Genomic DNA, 20551 nt, shown 5'->3' with positions numbered 1-20551 from the left:
GTACTAGGAAAACAGGGAGAGAAGCAAGCTTAGGCGGAGGCAGTGCTTCAGGGCTTCAGCTGAACCCACAGTGGAGTCTGGTCTTCAGAGAGGTCCTGAACTGCGGCACAGGGCGAAGCCTCTGTCCTTGTGCCTAGACAAGTCATTGGATGTTGGTTGCTTCTTGGGAATGGAACTGATGGTGAGGAAGGCAGCTTCGTTCCACTGAGGATAATTCTTGGGGATGGACAGACAGAGCAGTGATCTGTCCCCAGGCCACATTTCTGGCCTCTGGGGAATGAATACCTTGGGTCTGGTGGTATCTGGGTGGCAGAACCGCTCACAGGTATCATCATGATACTAAAGGTCAGGAGGGCCTCTTAATCAACCTTGGTGGTGGTAAGTTTACCTGTTAGGAAACTGGACTGAGCGGTGGTAACGTTTTCTAAAACTACAGTGTAGTATCACAACCAGGATATTAACACAGATACAATCCAACAGTCTTAATCAGGTCTCCCCAGTGTTATTGCTCTTAGTTTGTGTGGGGGTGTACGTGTGTTGTGTATGTATTAAGTGCTGTTTGGTTCGGCACCTGTGGAGATTCATATCCACCACCACAATCAAGGCATTGAAAAGTTCCGACATCACATGGAGTGTTATGTTGCCTTTTAAAAATCATGCCAACTCATGCCCACCTCTGGACTGCTACCCTTCCTCCCAGCCCCTCACAACTTCTAGTCTGTTCCCTATTCCTAAAATTTTGTCGTTTCAAAAATGTTGCATAAGTGGGATCATGTGATACACAACGTGTTGGGACTGACTTTTTTTACTTACACTTGTGAAGGTTTTCCCAAGTCCTGTGTCTCAATGGTTGCTTCTTTTTTATTGCTAAGTGGTATTCCATGGTAGGGTGTACCACGGTTTGTTCACCCGTTGAAGGACATCTGGGCTGATCTCAGTTTTTGGTGATCATGAGTAAAGCTGCTATGAACATTTGTGTACACATTTTTGTGTGAATTTAAGATTTCATTTCTCTGGGGAAAATGTCTAAGAGTGCAATTGCTGGGTAATATGATAATTAAATGTTTAGTTTTTAAGATACTTCCAGGCTTTTCCAGAATGGCTGTCCTATTTTATATTCCTCCCAGTAGTGTTTGAGTGATCCACTCTCTCCATCCTTGCCAGCATTTAGTATTGTCACAGTTTTTTATTTTACCATTCTGATAGGTAAGATCTCACTGTGGCCAGACAGTTACAAAATTTTATGTTAGCATTTTTATTTATTTGTATTTGAAAAGTTGTCATTTAACCTGTTAGATACTTATGATGAGCATGAATGTATTTTACTACTACAAATTTTCCATAATGCATTTCCTATTATAAATTTTATTTATTTTGCTAGTTTTTTAATTCCTTGGGGTAAGACAGTATCAGTATTAACTGTTAACTTTCATCCTAATAGTTATGCTTTACAGTGTTAGCACAGGATTCTCAGTTATTAAGATATCTCACGTTTGTTTCAGATAGCCTCAGTTGGTATTAGAATTTTCAAAATCAATACCAAATTGCAGTTCATTTATTTTAGAACTAAATGTTGAATGGGATAAATTAATCAGTAGGTTTGGTATCATAGTTAAAGTGTAGAAGCCATTGATGGATATTTCACCCCCAAAGTAATATTTTTTAGTAGCTGCAGTAGAGACAGGACCACTTAATGGTAGTGTTGTCAGAGAGTTGAAGGCCTGGTTCACATAGATACACAGTGAAGCTGCGCTTCTTAGCTGTGGCTCATCAGCTGCAGGTGAACAATCTGGTCATGTTCTCCTGTGAATACGCCTATGCAGATGTAGGTGGAAGTCTCCCGCTTAACTTGTTCAGTTAATGCTTATTGACCTCCCTCATTTTGCTAGTCTTTGGTAATAGATTCATTCAGTTTTTCATGCCTTCAGGATTTACACTCCTGCAGAAGGGGTGTGAAAGGGAAGAAAGGATAGCAACATTAACAGCTTCACTGTAAGGTAGAAAATAAGGCATGCCCTCAGGAACGTACACCATATTTTGTGGGAGTTTGTCTATAGGAGGAACAGTGTTTTCTCATCTGGGAAGCTGGGCATAGGCTTCTAAGAGGAAGTGGCCTCTGAGCAAGATCCTGAAGACCAAGTGGGATTTGATCCGCGGCAGTAATGGTAAAGAATTTCAAGACAGATGGAATAATGTGAACAAAACTGTATTGTGGAAGCGAGGTGGTTTTAGCTAGTAAATGGTACTCAAATAGGAGAATATGGGCGCTAACCCTGGAAAGGTGGATTGGGGTCCAAAGGTATCAGGTTTGTTGAGTAGGTTTGCTGAGAGTAGTTCATCACTTTTGACTTGAGTGTATGAACAGAGCTTTATTTTAGGACTATTAAACTGAAAAAATAAGTATGTGAAGGAAGGTTGAAGTTAGGAAAATATTTATGAAGATGTTAAGGAGTCTAAACTAGAACTAGTGAATGATTGCATTAGCATGGTTTAGCTAGGACTGGAAAGGACAAGCTGGAGCAAAAGAGTACTTCTAGTGTGTGGTTTTCTAAGTACCTTCTTCCTGAAATGTCCTCAGGTGCCTCTTCGTATTTAAGTTCTAAGGAAGTCTGGACTCTGCCAGAGTCTAAAGTTTTAATTTTAAAATTGTAAGAATGGCAGGATTTCTTGATCCACTTCCTTATTCATTGTAGACTGTGAATTCTCTCCTGGTGAGTTTTTGTGGCTTTGAGTTTTATGATTATGATTCTCTAGGGCTGTGGCAGAAATTCTCAGGAGCAACATGCTTTGAAGCACTACATGAAACCAAGATCAGAACCTCATTGCCTGGTTCTTAGTTTGGACAACTGGAGTGTATGGTGAGTTTCAACTCCTGTGCCCATTTGCTGGAAATTATTTGAAATGTTGGGGAATGGAGGTGTTGGAACTGTTTTAAAGAGCAAGAAAGTTTAAATTTTTTAGTATTTGTCTACATACCATCACTTTCAGGCTTCCCCATTGGCTCAGTGGTAAAGAATCTGCCTGCAAGCCAGGAGATGCAGGAGACTTGGGTTTGATCCTTGGGTTGGGAAAATCCCCTGGAGAAGGAGTTGGCAACCCATTCCAGCATGCTGGCCTGGAAAATCCCACGGACAGAGGAGCCTGGCAGGCTGCAGTCCACGGGGCCACAAAGAGCAACACAACTGAGCTACTGAGCTCCTATGCACGATCACTTTCAGAAGGCTAGAGAGTGATGTTGTGAGAAGCTTTTGCTTAGTATTGTACAAACACAACAATTATAGTATGTAGAAGACATAGGAATTTTTACCCTTTGTTTTTCTCTCGTGATATTACAAAGCATATGGTAGAGTTGGGACACTAAGAACAAATTCCAGATAAACTGAGATAATAAATTTTGGCAATGAATTTGCATGAAAATGTTAGGCTGGTATTTTTTGTCTTTTAACATCATTAAAATTTTACATCTTTAAAAACCATTTACATAGCACTATTCACTGAACGTGCACATGTGCTGTCGCTTCAGTCGTGTCTGACTCTTTGTGCCCCTGTGGACTGTAGCCCACCAGGCTCTTCTGCCCATGGGATTCTCCAGGCAGGAGTACTGGACTGGGTTACCTTGCCCTCCTCCAGGAGATCATCCCCAGGTCTCTCATGTCTCCTGCGTTGGCAGGCAGGTTCTTTACCACTAGCGCCACCTGGGAAGTCCATTCACTGAACATCATTAGGCAATTGTAAAATTTGTTAATTTTGATAATGTAGATCTGTAATTTAACATATGATTAGAAAAAACTTTCATGTTATAAACAATCATTTCTATAACATGTTTGGAGTATTTTCACAGTACTTATATGTAGCTGTAATTCAGGCTAACTCTAACAGTACAGCAGAGTTAATATGTATAGTCTTCTTCAAGAAAACATAGCGTTTTTATTTTCAGTTTCTGTACTGGAGTAGTGAGGGTCACACATTTTGGGTCTCCTTTATTAAAATTAGCCTCCTTTGGTGATTGTCAGTTTGTCACTTTTCTTCTCTGGGATCTGTTGGGACACAGGTGTTACCTATGTGATGATGAAGTCCAGTATTGTAATTCAAACCGATTGGGTCAGGTGGTTGATTATGTTAGAAAGCAGGCTGGCAGTACAACTCCAGAATCAGGTAAAATCATTTTTCTTAATATAGACTGTAATGTTGATATATATTATCTGTGGGTATTTAGTTTCACATACTGTATCATTGCATATAGCTGAATACCATTATTAATGATTGATTTCAAACTATGAAACTATCTTTGGTTAACAATATAGGACAGTAAGAACATAGATAATTATAAGGAGTTAGAATTAGAAGGGAATCTGAGAAATAATATAGTCATATGTGATGAAGAGTCTGGGTTAGTGATGAGCAGTAACGCCACACTCCTATACCCTGGCACAGGGCTTAAGGCAGACCTGCTTTATAATGGATTTTTCTTTCTACATCATTTGGATGTTGTGAAAGTTGGTGATGGACAGGGGTGCCTGGCATGCTGTAGTTCATGGGGTGGTGAAGAGTAGGACTGGACTGATTGAACTGAACTGAACTGAACTGCTACATTGTTCGGATGATGTGAAAGTAAAGTGCCTGTGATTCCTTCAAAAGGCCAGATACTTCTCGTTTTTTTCATTCATTATTAAGTTAATAGGGTTGATTTTCATCATCTGCTTTAAAAGCTCCTTTAGATTTTTACATTCCCAGAGGTATCTTTTGTGGAGCCAGAATTGTTTGTTCCTAACTTTAAGATTAGTTTTTTTTAGTTAATGTAATTGGCTGCACCAGGTCTTAGTTGCGGCATATGGCATCTTTGATCTTGGTTGCACGATGCTGGAACTTGTAGTTCTGGCATATGGGATCTCGTTTCCTGACCAGGGATTGAACCCAAGCCCCTGCATTGGGAGTGCAGACTCTTAACCAACGAACCACCAGAGAAGTCTCCAGGGTTAGTTTTCCACTCTCAGACTTCATTTAAAAATTTACTTTATGTCCGTGTTCTTTGCTTGATTGCTTGATACTCTGATTTCACAGGGTAAGATTGCTCATTTGTAAAAAACATTTGTTCAGTTAAAAGGGGATTTATACTGAATACTGTTTGGTTTGCTTATGTCAGTTCTGAATATTTTTGGTTTATTGGTTTTTCTCTTTTGATGGTAATTTATTTGTAATAAAACATTTAAAATCAAACAGGTGGCAAATCATGTTATTAAGTAAAATTCACAAATTCTGGTCCCAAGTATATCTTTGCATTTGGTTTGGGTGTCTTGCACATTTTGCTAAATCATTTCTTTTTCTTTTTTTTTTAAGCAGCAGAAGATAATGGTAATATTGAACTTGAAAACAAAAAGCTAGAAAAGGAGAGTAAAAATGAGCAAGAGAGAGAAAAAAAGGAAAACATGGCGAGAGAAAATCCTTCCATGAATCCTACTTCCCAAATAACTGTGAAAGGACTCAGTAATTTGGGAAATACATGTTTCTTCAATGCAGTTATGCAGGTGCCAATGTTAATATTTCTCCCCTTTAAAAAGATCTTAGTATTTTCCTCATAACGCTAGGATGTTTTTGCATATTTGCTACTGATGATATTGAGCTCTTCCCTCAGACGTAGTTTCTTCCTGTGTTTTCAAAGAAAATTCAAGGGAATGTTTACTTTGCATGACAGTAACACCCTGTGCTAAGCACTGGCATGCGAAGGGGTTCAAAACAAACCATGGCCCGTGTCCTCATAGAACTGTCACTTGGGTGTTAGAAACACAAGAGAACCAAGTACAGAAATAAATTCCTGGTTGCATGTGGGGGTGGGGGTGGTGGTGGTAGGGTTAGGGTAGCTATCATAGTAGGTGGTTGTGAGAAGGACCTGACGTGATGACTAAACTCAGGACTGAAGTACTTATGAACCAGTTAGAGTCGGGGGAAGAGCATGATGTTACTTTGTGTGTAACAGACACAATAAAAGTTGCAGTGTTGATGGTGTTTTTCTGTTTTGGAAGAATAGACACTTAAAAGTATTTGACTGAATTGGTTTGCCTGTAAATAATTTTTCCTTTCTTTTCCATCCTGCATTCCAGAATTTGTCACAAACACCAGTGCTTAGAGAACTATTAAAAGAAGTAAAAATGTCCGGAACAATTGTAAAAATTGAACCACCTGATTTGGCACTAACAGTATGTACTTTAAAATTTTGTTTTTTTCTTTTCCTCTCTGAGTAGCAGCATTTTAAATTGTTTTTAAGAACTGGTGCTCGTTTTCACCTTTTTTGTTTGTTTTAAGTTACCAAGTTAAATTTTCAGGCTAATGGATATTTATGAGGGGCCTTTACATGTGTTTGCTCCTGAAAGCCCTTCTGCTGTGCTGAGTGTTTGGCTTCCTTCTGGGGAATGCTGCGTATGAAGCTCTGAGCACGCATTATCATTTTGAACTTCTTTTACGGTGACTGATATGCTGTGTAGCGAAATGAGTTTTACCATCTCCATTTTTATTATTTACATTTTGATTTAGCTCTTTCAGTTCCTAGGCAGTAAGTTCCTGATAAGATAAAACAGTAAAACTGAATTCTTTATCAAAATAGTTTAGGACTAAAAAGTTTCTCCATCTTTTGATGTACATTTTGAACTTTTAATTGGAACAGCTCTATTAGGAACATAGGAATATAGGTTGACGAGTTACATTTTGATAAACAATTCTAATATTTGACTGAAGAAAGTAATTTTTATTCCCATATTCAGGAACCCTTAGAAATAAATCTTGAGCCACCAGGCCCTCTTACGTTAGCCATGAGCCAGTTTCTTAACGAGATGCAAGAGACCAAAAAGGGAATCGTGACACCTAGAGAACTCTTTTCTCAGGTCTGTAAAAAGTGAGTATCCATATTGATTGTGCTTTCAGTGCATCAGTAAGAAGCTGGGAAATAATATGAAAAATTAATAGGATTAGAGTGAATTCAGTAGATAATATTAAAGCATGGTTTAAAAAACATATACTTTGTGTGAAAATTAAATCTGCCAAGAGTGTTGTTGGACTAAACAAAAATTTTGAGGAACTGGAACATGCCAAAATTTGGGATATGATCCTAAGATTTTATAAAAAATAGTTTCATTTTAGTGGACTCACCATAGTTTTTCTTTCTTCCCTGTAGAGCAGTGCGATTTAAAGGCTACCAGCAACAGGACAGTCAGGAGCTGCTTCGCTATTTATTGGATGGAATGAGAGCAGAAGAACATCAGGTTAGCACATTTTGATGAGTGTATTTTGTAATCTCATCTTCATTAACTGGTCTGTCATTTGATGTTTTAAGGGTTATTAGAGCAATGAAAACTAGTTGTTGAGGCCATTATATTAAAATTTTTTTTCTTCACCAGCCTTTCAACCAGTGTATTTTCTTTGCTTATTTATTTATTTTTCTTCTTTTCTTTTTTTGGCTAGTATATTTTAATTATTAAATGAATGAAGGGAATTAAAAATGATTCTTTTCATGACGCTTTATTTTGCTCGCTGTTTGCATCATTATTGTTCTCTAAGGGTTGACATTGTAGCCTGTCAGGAGAGATACAGGTATGGAAAATATTCCTCCCCAGATGATTCCCAGTTGCAGTGCAGCCTTACTCTTACTCTGAGTGTGATTTAACACTCTTTTTATTCTGGGAAGTATTTTTATTTTGTAAGAGTCAGGGAGCATTTGTTGCGTTGTAAAATTTTTGTTAATTGCCAGTATGTAAAGTAATTTTGGGGAGGGTGTGTGTAGATATAATTAGTAATAACAGCGATAACGATACTTATTTTGCTTTTATGTTTTGTTAAGCACTGTTCTCAGTATTTTATGAATTACCCTACTCAGTCCTTACAGCCATTCTGTGAGGTACATGCTACTGTCATTTTTCTCACTCCATAGATTATGAAGCTAGGATATCTAGAAGTTCATTGCCTGGTTCAGGGTCACCCAGTAGTGATGGAGCTGGGCTTAGAGCACTGGAGTCTGTCCCTATAGTTCTTTGCTTCTGGGATTTCAGGTGGCTCAGGAATCCGCCTGCCAATGCAGGAGAGGCAAGAGATGCAGGTTTGATCCCTGGGTCTGGAAGATGACAAAATTTTGCATGGGAATTTTGCACAAGTATTCTAGCATGGGAAACCCCATGGACAGAGGAGTCTGGCAGTCTGTAATCCATGGATTCACAAAGAGTCGGACACAGCTTAGCAACTGAGCACACGTGCACTCTGCTTCTAGAACATGATATTTCAGTGCTCTTTTTCAAAGGAGGTGGGCATGTTCTGAGAAACTTTGGTTAGAGTAGGTTAAAATCTTGAAATGATAATACAGTGCCTTTGCTCAAGGGTTAGTTATTGTTTTTTAAAGTATATTTCTTTTTAGCTCCTGGAATTAATTTTGAAAATGTGATTTTAAAAATACCAATTTTTATTTGGTAATTTTGGGGTGCTAATGTTTGATCATTTTCTTTACTTGATTACATATTTCTAAGGAAAATAACTATATTTAATAGTATATATGTTTATTTTATTACTTTTAGAGAGTGAGTAAAGGAATTCTTAAAGCATTTGATAATTCTACTGAAAAAGTGGATGAAGAACTGAAAAATAAAGTTAAAGGTAATGTCTGACTTCTTGAACTAAAACAGTATAGTTGAAATCCTGTGTACATTAAAACAGGATTGCTGACACATGTATTTCAAATCCACGGTTATTAGTGTATAATTGTTCTTTATCTCTGTTGATTTAAAAAAAATATTGTTCTTTATCTCTGTTGATTTAAAAAAATTATTCAGTACTCCAAAGGTAAATAGGAGAATTTAACCTAGGTGTATTCTTTTTATGTAGTATTATGGTAAAATTTATAAACATAGAGCTAAGATGATAAGATGACATCCCAATTTTATTTTTTAAAAGCTTAGACTTTATTTATTTGGCCCCGCCACGTGGCTCAAGGGATCTTAGTTCTCCAACCAGGAACTGAACCCAGGTCTCAGCAGTGAAAGCCAGGGGTCCAAGTCCTAACCACTGGACTGCCAGAGAATTGCCTCAAAAGCTTAGACTTTAATTTTTAGTGATTTACACTTGTCTTTGCTAGTTGTCAGCTGGTTTATTAATCACAGAGCTGACTTTATTCTTATCATTGTGTAACATTTAATGATTTAGGAAAGGTTTGTTGAGTAGAACTGTCTGATGATGGATTACTTCAGTATTTCTGCTGTCTGATACAGTAGCCATATGTGACAGTTGAGCCCTTGAAATGTGACCGGTGCAAAAGGAGCTGAATTTTTATTTTCATTTGATTTTAACCAGTTTAAATGGCTCCAATGACTAGCAACTACTGAATTGTGAAGCACAGCTTGGAATCTACACAGAGCAACTGTTTGCCTCCGCAGGGCCCTTGTTGCTGGCCTGGCCATTAATGGAGAGAATCTAGCCTGCTCAACTGTGTGTCATAAAATGTGTTTCTGTATAAATGACACATGTCGTTTGAACAAGGCTTATACATTTCATGTCGTTAGAAAATTGGATGACTAGGTAGTAAAATTCCATCATCTTATGCTAAGCTTACCAAGGTTGTTTCTGGGGACATAGAGAAAGAAAAGGAGGATTTTGTCTGAAATACTTTCCTAAGGGCTTTTCGTTTTTGTTTTGATTTTGAATGAAGTTCACAAAGCAAGTTACTCTCAAATTTGCTGGCAGTGTTAGAATACTAGAGCTAGAAGTGAGCTAAATTATTATCCTGTGTAGCCCAGTCTGCTCATTTTACTTTTGATAGTTAAAATATTGATGCACAGAAAGTCTCACTGACTTGCACAATTCATTTTGCACTGACTAGACCCTAGATAAGAATTTTTTGTGTGTGTGCAAGATGTGTTAAATTGTATCCTGCTTAGAATGCTGGAGTACATTCTGCTGACTATAGTATAAAATAAAATTATGGTAATTATGAGTAGAGAAAAACAAGTCAATAGGAAATTAAAAATAAAATTTCAGGGTTAGATAGGTAAGTAGTTTCATCTTACTTCATTAATTGTGTACAGGTAATTGATAGCCTTTTTTCCCCTTATAGAGTATGAAAAGAAAAAATCAGTACCAAGTTTTGTGGACCGAATATTTGGTGGTGAGCTGACGAGTACAATCATGTGTGATGAATGCAGAACTGTAAGTAGATGCAGTGCAGACTGGATTTATGCATATTAATGGAGTTCATGAGTTGTTTCTTTTGGAAACAGAAACATCTGGTTAGTTTTGTAAGATACTCTTTTTGAACTAAGTATGCATAGTTTTTTGCTAGAACTATGAACATTCCTTAAATCAGGAAGAAGTTAGTGTAATATTTTAATTTCTTATACCTAACCCAAATTCCTCAACACTGTGTAGTTTTTCATATTCTTAAGCCTTTATTTTAAAATATAGCTCCCCTCCCCAAGATTTTACTATATGATGTTTAAAGTGAATCTTTTCCTCCTTTTTTCATTTTCTTTTTTGGTTGGTTAAGGTCTCCTTGGTTCATGAATCTTTCCTTGATTTGTCTCTACCGGTTTTAGATGATCAGGTAAGATTATTGAGTTTATTTTATGTAAGTAGATCGTTTTCTTTCCTGAGCTAAATTTTGTGAGGGAGGGCTTGTTACCGTTTCCAAGTTGGTACTTTACTAGGCCTTGCATGGAAAAAGTTTTCTTAATATATGTGAGATAGAAGAGTTTTAAAGATTTGAAAAGATAATGAATAAATGTATGTATTTGTGTATATATATATTTTTTATGTGTGTGTATATATGTGCATTTTAAAGACTATGTTTTGAATTGTTTATGGATGACTAACTTGGTTAGTTTATATATAGGGAAGTATTTACTTCATATAAGTCATTATTATTTTCATTATTTAAGACTAACCACAAATCCCTTAAAGTTTAAGTTCATAAATATTAACAGAGTAAGCCATATAAATTTAGTTCTTATCAAGTAATAGGGGAAAAAATAACATTATGAGTATTGGATAAATCATTATTTGACTTAATATGAATTGGGGGGTCCCTTTAAATCACTGTTACTAAGTGATTACCAAATTTACTATGTCTTACCAAACATACTCTATTTTTTCTTTTCTTTAAAACTGTCGCTTGCATGAGAAGAAAAGAATAGAAAGGAATACCTGTAGTTGAACTTGTAAATCACTTACCAACAGAAAGTGCATTTAGAAATAGACGTAATTACAGCATGGTACAGCATGTATCTATTACAACTCACTGTATTCCTTTCTATTACACTCACATGTTAAATTGCCTTTTTTTACCATTTTGTTTGTTTGCTTGTTTTCTCAGTATGTGAAGATTGTTTTCTAGTGTCTCAGATGAATGAATTTTGTCCTGGATATGTTTCCAAACAGTATGAAAAATAAAGCTGGTGTAAATTAGGAATAGAAAACTGTTTAGGTAACATGAAATCTCTTTACAAGCAGTAATAAAGTTTGATTTTTGGTCCATATTCTCTCCATATTTTAAGAGTGGTAAGAAAAGTATAAATGATAAAAATCTGAAAAAGACAATGGAAGATGAAGATAAAGATAGCGAGGAAGAAAAAGATGATGATAGTTACTTAAAGGAGAGAAACGATATTCCTTCAGGAACAAGTAAGCACTTGCAGAAAAAAGCAAAGAAGCAAGCCAAGAAGCAAGCCAAGGTGGGTAATTAGGAGGAATACCATCCTTGTCTAATTTTAACTTTTAGACTATTGAGTTTGAAGTCTGAATGACAGTGGTAGACATGTCTGTTATTTTATGTACAGCACTTTAATTTGACAGGCTTCCCTGTTGTCTCAGAATCTGCCTGCAATTTGGGAGACCTGGGTTGGGAAGATCCTTGGAGGAGGGCATGGCAACCCACTCCAGTATTCTGGCCTGGAGAATCCCATGGACAGAGGAACCTGGCAGGCTGTAGTCCATGGGATCACAGTCAGACATGACGTGACTTTCACTTTTACTCGATTTGGCAGTTATAGAATTAGCTCATGTGATATTCTCTGCAGTGAAATTTCTTTGAGAATATGTGAAGAAAATGTTGTGCTTTAAAAAAAAAACTGCAGTTTAAAAATAAAATAAAATTAAAAATTAAAAAAAAAATATATAAAAAAACTGCATTACTTGTTATGATTTAAAAAAAATTTATTCAAGAATTTTTTAAGTTTCTAATACATTAACATTTAAAAATATATAAAGGTGTACAATAAAGGTCTTCCTCCTTATATGATATAATATTACTCTCATTAGTGTCTTATTTGTGCTGGAGATGTTTTAGGAAAATACAATCAAGTACAAATATGTGGTCTTGTGTTTTCCTGGTTTTAAAAATTATGCACACTGTTCTGGTCCTTTTTTTTTTCTACTTAATTAGATTCTTGGAGATCTTTACATTTCTTCATGTTTCAGGACGCAAAGATTCTTTTTTTTTAACAATCATATAAAGAAACTCTACTTGATGCTCTGTGGTGACCTAAATAGGAAGGAAATCCAGAAAAAAGAGATGTAGGTATAGCTGATTCACTTTGCTGTAGGATTAAAACTAACCCAACATTATAAAGCTACTATATGCCAATAAATTTCTTTTTAAAAAGTTATGTAGAATGATGTTTGAGTAGTAAATGTTGTTCAGTCACTCAGTCATGTCCAGCTCTTTGCAGCCCCACGGACTGCAGCACGTTAGGCTTCCCTGTCCTTCACTATCTCCTGGAGTTTACTCAAACTCACGTCCATTGAATCAGTGATGCCATCCAACCATCTCATCCTCTGTCATCTCCTTCTCCCGCCTTCAATCTTTCCCAGCATCAGGGTCTTTTCCAATGAATTGGCTGTTTGCATCAGGTAGCCAAAGTATTGAAGCTTTATCATCAGCATCAGTCCTTCCAGTTAAAATTCAGGGTTGATTTCCTTTAGGATTGACTGGTTTGATCTTGCAGTCCAAGGGACTCTCAAGAGTCTTCTCCAACACCACAGTTCAAAAGCATCGATTCTTCAGCACTCAGCCTTCTACAAAATATAGTTTAAAAGATGTACTCTTAAAAGATGTGCTATAGTTCATCTAACCATTTCTTTATTGATTTAGATGTACAAACACCTATACTCTTTTGCTATAATGGCCAGTGCTTCTGTGAATAACCCTATACATACGTCATCTGTAGGGTATATTTTGAGAAGAGGGATTGTATTTGTAGTTTTGCTAAAATAATTGCCCTCCACAAAAGCTGTACCAATTTATGTTCCCACCAGCAACATATGAAAGTGAAGTTAAGCATATTTTTATGTTTAAGGGCCATTTGTGTTTCTGTTCCTTTGAAGTATTCGCTCATCTCCTTTCTTCATTTTTCTTTCATGTGTAACTATTTTTAACTGAAGTGTCTCAGAATATGTTTGTGTCCAGGGCCCTGGATGTGGCCCTTTAACTTTCTGGTATTACAAATTAGCCTCATGGAACTGTCCTTTTATGACAGCTCACGTGCTAACCCTTTGAGTCTTCAGCCATTCCAGTAACAGGAATCTCAGTGAAACCCTACCCGCACCAACCCCACACCCCCATGCTGGGACAGAGGCAGCAAACAGCAAAGAAGGTGGTTAAGTGGGTAGTGATTTAAGTGTCCTCTGTACGTGTCGTTTCCTTTCTTCTCCTCTGATTTGGGGCTGTTTGTTTCCTGGAATTTTATCCTCCATCCCTCTGCTTGTCCTTGAGTTTTCAGTTTGTTTTTTTTTTTTCTCTCTTAAGTGAAGCCTTGATTGTGTAATTATAACTCACATGGATACATCCCTTCATGATGTATGTGTCGTCACTCGCCCCCCGCCTTCACACATGGCTGCTTGGGTTCAGCAGCCTCGCTGCTCTGTCTAGATCTAGACTGCTCTGTCTAAATCGTGCCCATTTTTATTTGCCCCTGTGTGACAGTTTTTTGAATATTGGTGATGGTTTACCCCTCCTTTCAAAGAACTTTTCTTCATAATTATTTAATCTCTGACAGTAAAGGAACTTTTCTGGGAGTGAACTCTTCCTTATTATTTATTTTTGATTGATAAATAAGAAATCTAATGTGGTACATGTATGCTTTTTATCTCCCTCTCTTTTTTAATGTTTTGTACTTTTTACACAGAACCAACGAAGACAACAGAAAATTCAAGGGAAAGTTCTTCATTTAAATGATGTTTATGCCATTGACCATCCTGAAGATAATGAATGTGAAGTTGAAATGTCACTTCAGAGAGAAGCAGATATTAAATCCAACCATATCTCACAAGAGGAAGTTGCACCTAAAGAATATTGTGTTAATCAGAAAGATTTGAACGGCCATGAAAAAATGATAGAAAGTATAACTGACAATCAAAAATCCACAGAGGAAGCAGCTATGAAAAATGTCAGTATGGATAATGATCTGGAGGTTTTGGCATCGTCTGCCACTGAATGTCCTAGGAATTTAAACGGTGCCTACCTGAAGGAAGGGAGCAATGGAGAAGTGGACATTTCCAGTGGTTTTGAGAACCTTAACTTGAATGCTGCTCTGCAACCTGACGAAATAAATATAGAGATTCTGGATGACGATCCTACTCCCAGGACGAAGGTATATGAGGTTGTAAACGAAGATCCAGAGACTGCTTTCTGTACGCTTGCAAATAGGGAGGCTTTCAACACCGATGAGTGTTCAGTCCAACATTGTTTGTATCAGTTCACTCGAAACGAGAAACTTCGGGATGCTAATAAACTGCTTTGTGAAGTGTGCACGCGGAGACAATACAGTGGACCAAAGGCAAATATGAAAGGTATTTAGATGCTTTCACAGAAAGTAAAGTTAATGTTCAGGGGAACAGTTTGCACTGCATCAGTAGACTGTTCCTGTTTTAATTGTGTCAGGATTTGGATGGAGTCACTAAGCCCTTTCCTGTGTATACATTTTCACAGAAGGGTGGGTAAGCGGAGTTCACTGGCGTCCCAGCAGTTGGGTGGGGCAGTCCGCACTCTGCCAGCAGGCGCTCCCTGTGAGGAAGGCGTCCCGCTAAGGCATCTCACAGACCCCTCACCTGGGGCTGTTTCTGTGTGTTCTCGGCTTCCCCTCATTGTGATGGCTCTCAGGCCCCCGCGCCCAGGAAAACACACCTGAACTCTTGAGTGTGGTGACATCCCAGTGCACGGTCCTGGGGCGCAGTGCTTCTTTACAGGCTGCTTCAGAGACAGACAGAAAGATACTAGTAATTCCTCTCCTATCCCAGCCCCCACCTTTTTATTTTGTTTTTATAAATTGGGTAGGTAGGATAGGGAGGGACCATAGATGCCTAAGGATTCTCAATTGAATTGTTGAAACACTTGACAAGTCTTTCTATGTTATTTTTATTTATTTACAAACAGTGAATCGTGTTGATTTTATAGCATTTCTGTTTGCTTTAGTGCTGGTGTCAGTGGACTATGGTTTGTATTCTAAACTTGCTCACCTCTTGTTTTTTTTGTGATCTCTGAGCTAAAAATATTTTTTATAGAACATTGGAAAATGATTTTATGATAGAAAACATTAACTTAGAACTCCAATTACCTCTCCAAAAATAAGTCTATTCTTTTCAGTAGACTGCAATTGTACTCAATTACTTTATAATAGTAAAAATTTGTGGAAATTTTCTCTCACGTATTAATACATGTAAAATATCCTTGATTTTTGCTTCTTGGTCCAAAAACCTAAAATATTTACTATTTGGTTCTTTCCAGAAAGCTCACTAATCTTTGATTTAAATGTTTTGAAATGATTTTATAGCAGGTGAAGAATGCTAAAGAAGTCTAAAATGATACTCACACTGCTAACATTTGGTTCTTTGTATAGGCGAAAGGAAGCATATTTACACCAATGCTAAGAAGCAGATGCTAATTTCTCTTGCTCCTCCAGTTCTCACTCTTCATTTCAAGAGATTTCAGCAGGTACCCCTTGTTTTCTTACAAAAACTTTGTTTCAGATATGTAATACCTGCTTTATTTGTTATGGTCTCTACACATTAAGTGTGTGTGTGTGGTTTTTGTTTTCTGTTATTCTTAGTTCTGACTTCAAAGAGGTAGGAAAGTAAAACAGTACTTACGTGTGCATGCTCAATTGCTCAGTCTTATCTGACTTTTTGTGACCCCATCAGGGGTCTGTAGACTGTAGCCCATCAGGGTCCTCTGTCCATAGACTTATTCTGGCAAGAATACTGGAGTGGGTTGCCATTTCCTCCTCCAGGGCATCTTCCCACCCCAGGGATTGAAACTGAGTCTCCTGACTCCTACATTAGCAGGTGGATTGTTTACCACTGAGCCACCTGGGAAGCCAAAACAGTATACATATGGGTAACACAAAAGGGTTTGATGAAGATAATGTCAAGTTGGAAGAGAAATTTAGGCACAGTCCCTCCTCAGTCTTACTACATGTTGCTCTTTTTAGATATCAGTTCAGTTCAGTCGCTCAGTTGTGTCCGACTCTTTGCGACCCCATGGACTGCAGCACACCAGGCCTCCCTGTCCATCACCAACTCCCGGACTTTGCCCAAACTCATGTCCATTGAGTCGGTGATGCCATCCAACCATCTCATCCTCTGTCATCCCCTTCTCCTCCTGCCTTCAATCTTTCCCAGCATCAGGGTCTTTTCCATTGAGTCAGTTCTTTGTATCAAGTGGCCAAAGTATTGGAATTTCCTCTTCAGCATCACTCCTTCCAATGAACACTCAGGTCTGATCTCTTTATGATGGACTGGTTGGATCTCCTTCCAGCCCAAGGGCCTTTCAAGAGTCTTCTCCAACACCACAGTTCAAAAGCATCAATTCTTTGGCGCTCAGCTTTCTTTATGGTCCAACTCTCACATCCATACATGACCACTGGAAAAACCATAGCTTTGACTATGTGGACCTTTGTTGGCAAAGTAATGTTTCTGCTTTTTAATATGCTGTTTAGGTTGGTCATAGCTTTTCTTCCAAGGAGCAACTGTCTTTTAATTTCATGAGTCCAGTCATCATCTGCAGTGATTTTTGGAGCCCCCAAAATAAAGTCAGCCACTGTTGCCACTATTTGCCCATCTATTTGCCATGAAGTGATGGGACCGGATGCTATGATCTTACTTTTCTGAATGTTGAGTTTTAAGCCAGCTTTTTCACTCTCCTTTCACTTTCATCAAGAGGCTCTTTAGTTCTTTTTCACTTTCTGCCATAAGGGTGGTGTCATCTGCCTCTGAGGTTATTGATATTTCTCCCAGCAATCTTGATCCCAGCTTCTGCTTCATCCAGCCCGGCATTTCACATGACATACTCTGTATATGTAAGTTAAGTAAGCAGGGTGACAGTATACAGTCTTGATATATTCCTTTCCCAGTTTTGAACCAGTCCATTGTTCCATGTCCAGTTGCTTCTTGACCTGCATACAGATTTCTCAGGAGAGAGGTAAGGTGGTCTGGTATTCCCATCTCCTGAAGAATTTTCCAGTTTGTTGTCATCCACGCAAAGGCTTTGTTGTAGTCAATAAAGCAGATGTTTTTCTGGAACTCCCTTGCTTTTTCTGTGATCCAACAGATGTTGGCAGTTTGATTTTGGGTTCTTTTCGGGTTCTTCTCAGGTTTTTTCTAAATCCTGCTTGAACATCTGGAAGTTCTCAGTTCATGTACTGTTGAAGCCTTGCTTGGATAATTTTGAGCATTACTTTGCTAGTGTGTGAAAGTGAAAGTAAAGTGAAGTCGCTCACTTGTGTGCCACTTTTTGTGACCCCACAGACTGTAGCCTATCAGGCTCCTCCATCCATGGGATTTTCCAGGCAAGAATACTGGAGTGGGTTGCCACTTCCTTCTCCAGAGGATCTTCCTGACCCAGGGATTGAAATCAGGTCTCATGCATTGTAGGCAGACACTTTACCGTCTGAGCCACCAGGGAAGTCCACTAGCGTGTGAGATGAGTGCAGTTGTGTGGTAGTTTGAGCATTCTTTGGCATTGCCTCTCTTTGGGATTGGAATGAAAACTGACCTTTTCCAGTCCTATGGCCACTGCTGACTTTTGCAAATTTGCTGGCATGTTGAGTGCAGCACTTTCACAGCATCATCCTTTAGGATTTGAAATAGTTCAATTGGAATTCCATCACCTCCAGTAGTTTTGTTCCTAGTGATGCTTCCTAAGACCCACTTGACTTTGTATTCTAGGATGTCTGGCTCTCTGGGTGATCACACCATTGTGGTTATCTGGGTCATTAAGCATCTTTTTTATATCATTCTTTTGTGGTTTTGCCACCTCTTCCTAGTATCTTCTGCTTCTGTTAGGTCCATACCGTCTGTGTCCTTTATTATATTAGCATCTTACTCTAACCTTAATTTCAGGTTTAACGAAAAAAGACACTTTACTAGTTATATCTCACACTTGGGAAATTTAGCAATATGTGTGTAGTATCTTATTTTTACTGATCCTTAATAAGGCATTAGTACCTTGGATTTCCATCTTTTTGATGACTCCATCTTTTCTGAAAGAACCATGAGCAGTACCAGTTGTGAATTCAGTTCTAGATTCCCTAAGTATTTTCAGAGCATTTTCTCTCCCGTGCTTGGTGTGAGTTTGACTTACCTGGGTGCATCTTTACAAATAGTTTGCCAGGCTTGGTTAGAGTGAGGCTGAGAGAGTGTGCTTCACAGAATTCTGCTATTGCTGAGTTTTAAGCACTCAGTCTCTTGTCTAATTTGGCTTTTCTGGATGGTTAAAGCAGAAACATTGAGAATGTTCTTACAGGAACAGTTTACTCAATCTGGACTGTGTGTGGGTCTGGACTGTGTGTAGGTACACTTAGCAAAAACCAGTCAACTGGAAGTTAGCAGTGAGGGAACTAGAGTTTTCTGAGACAGCTGAACTGGGACTGGGTTATTGTTCTGGGCATTGTGGTGGGTCGACAGTTCTCTTATGTAGTTTTTCCGGGAAAAGAACTTAAATCTACTCTCCTTCTTTTTCAGGCTGGTTTTAACCTTCGCAAAGTTAACAAACACATAAAATTTCCAGAAATCTTAGATTTGGCTCCTTTTTGTACCCTTAAGTGTAAGGTAGGTGAAACTTGCCTTTTTGGGGAAATCTTTGAGGGAATCAGCTTATTACCAAATATTCCAACAGCAACTCACGTAAGTATGAAGTTGATTAAGAGCTGCTGAGTACACTGAGTCTGTACCTTTGTAATTTGAAGGTCTGTGATCAATCATCTTCAACATAGGTTGTTACTTCAATATATTTTTAAACCCCCATTTGGCCAGGAAACTGATTATAGCAGGTGGCCTCTGGTTTATGGTTCTTCCAGTAGGGCAAGGGCAGTGGCAGCTTTCTAATAAAATCTTAAATGTGATACCACAGAGTAGGCTGAGAAAAGGGAGAAAATTCCAGTTCAGACTCAATGATTTCTGCATTCTCAAAGGTTAGAGACCTTTGGCATAGTTTACAGTTATCTTGCCCAGAAATAACTTTTCTGAATTCTGTTCACATTTTAAAGAATGTTGCTGAAGAACATACACGGGTACTGTATTCCTTATATGGAGTCGTCGAACACAGTGGTACTATGAGGTCAGGGCATTATACTGCCTACGCCAAGACAAGAACTGCAAACACTCATCTCTCTAACCTTGTTCTCCATGGTGATATTCCACAAGGTAAAAGGTTTTACAGAATTCTAGTATTCAGCAGATATTATGGCAAAACCAAAAAAGGCTGAACTTGAATTTTTCCATTTCTATTTAATTTTACATTTCCTTTTTGACAGATTTTGAAATGGAATCAACCAAAGGGCAGTGGTTTCACATCAGCGACACTCACGTGCAAGCTGTGCCTACAACTAAAGTACTAAATTCACAGGCTTACCTCCTATTTTATGAGAGAATACTGTAACAATTTCAAAGTGCTTTCTCTGGAAACGTTTATGGCTTTTATAATTGCTGTAATAAAAAAAGTAAAGACTAACTGTAAATCATGTTCACTTAAAATTAAATACATGCCAGAAGAAATCACACTTACTAAAATACTGAAGGGAAAATACCTAAAAATTTAGTGGTTTTGTATTGTCACAGTGGTTTTTATCCCTGCTTCCAATTTCTGGAAAGGATTCTGAATTACTTAAGTGCTCAATAATATGTCTGCGTGGTGGTTTGCAACACATCAATAAAATTAATTACCCCCAAAATTTGCTTTATCAGTAAGTTGTACTGACACACACTACTAGAAAACATTAAAAAAAGTTCCAGACTGGCTAACAAAACTTGAAGTGTGTTAGTTAAAATGAAAGTATTAATTTTATAACCATAGGGTATTTGATTTGGCAGTAACATACATGTTGTTCTTCTGATGCCAAGCAGTATGCATACGCTGGGGTGTTGGTTGAACTCAAGCCAGTTTCCAAGGCACGCACAACCCAAAAAGCCTTAAGAATACCAAAACTGTCTAAACTTCCTGTAAGGTTCTCTATTAGAATTTCTTTTGATGAGTTTCTGTAAGGCCCAGTCAGCCATACTGCATCTAAATTCCTTTGAGATGCCAGAAACAGTGTAA

At 37.9% G+C, this 20551-nt stretch overlaps 1 protein-coding gene across 4 annotated transcripts in view; it reads left to right on the top strand.

Annotated features, from left to right (window-relative positions):
* Window positions 1-20186, top strand: part of USP16 (ubiquitin specific peptidase 16) — a 25988-nt gene extending 5802 nt beyond the window's left edge. For 2 of the 4 annotated variants that reach the window (XM_010844668.1, XM_010844669.1), the window contains 15 exons: window positions 2755-2858; window positions 4052-4155; window positions 5341-5525; window positions 6099-6194; window positions 6756-6886; window positions 7166-7253; window positions 8553-8631; window positions 10085-10176; window positions 10514-10570; window positions 11520-11696; window positions 14148-14811; window positions 15858-15952; window positions 18979-19065; window positions 19503-19659; window positions 19770-20186. In XM_010844668.1, coding sequence (XP_010842970.1) covers window positions 2755-2858; window positions 4052-4155; window positions 5341-5525; window positions 6099-6194; window positions 6756-6886; window positions 7166-7253; window positions 8553-8631; window positions 10085-10176; window positions 10514-10570; window positions 11520-11696; window positions 14148-14811; window positions 15858-15952; window positions 18979-19065; window positions 19503-19659; window positions 19770-19894 — 2241 coding nt within the window. In that variant the 3' untranslated portion in view covers window positions 19895-20186. Of the gene's footprint in view, window positions 1-2754; window positions 2859-4051; window positions 4156-5337; window positions 5526-6098; window positions 6195-6755; window positions 6887-7165; window positions 7254-8552; window positions 8632-10084; window positions 10177-10513; window positions 10571-11519; window positions 11697-14147; window positions 14812-15857; window positions 15953-18978; window positions 19066-19502; window positions 19660-19769 lie in introns of all 4 variants that reach the window. The other 2 variants (XM_010844666.1, XM_010844665.1) reach the window with 1 other exon arrangement.
* Window positions 20187-20551: the final 365 nt, after the last annotated feature.

This window comes from Bison bison, unplaced genomic scaffold (assembly GCF_000754665.1).
Source record: "Bison bison bison isolate TAMUID 2011002044 unplaced genomic scaffold, Bison_UMD1.0 scf7180017864204, whole genome shotgun sequence".
NCBI classification, from domain to species: Eukaryota; Metazoa; Chordata; class Mammalia; order Artiodactyla; family Bovidae; genus Bison; species Bison bison.
This window is presented reverse-complemented; position numbering and strand designations above follow the sequence as displayed.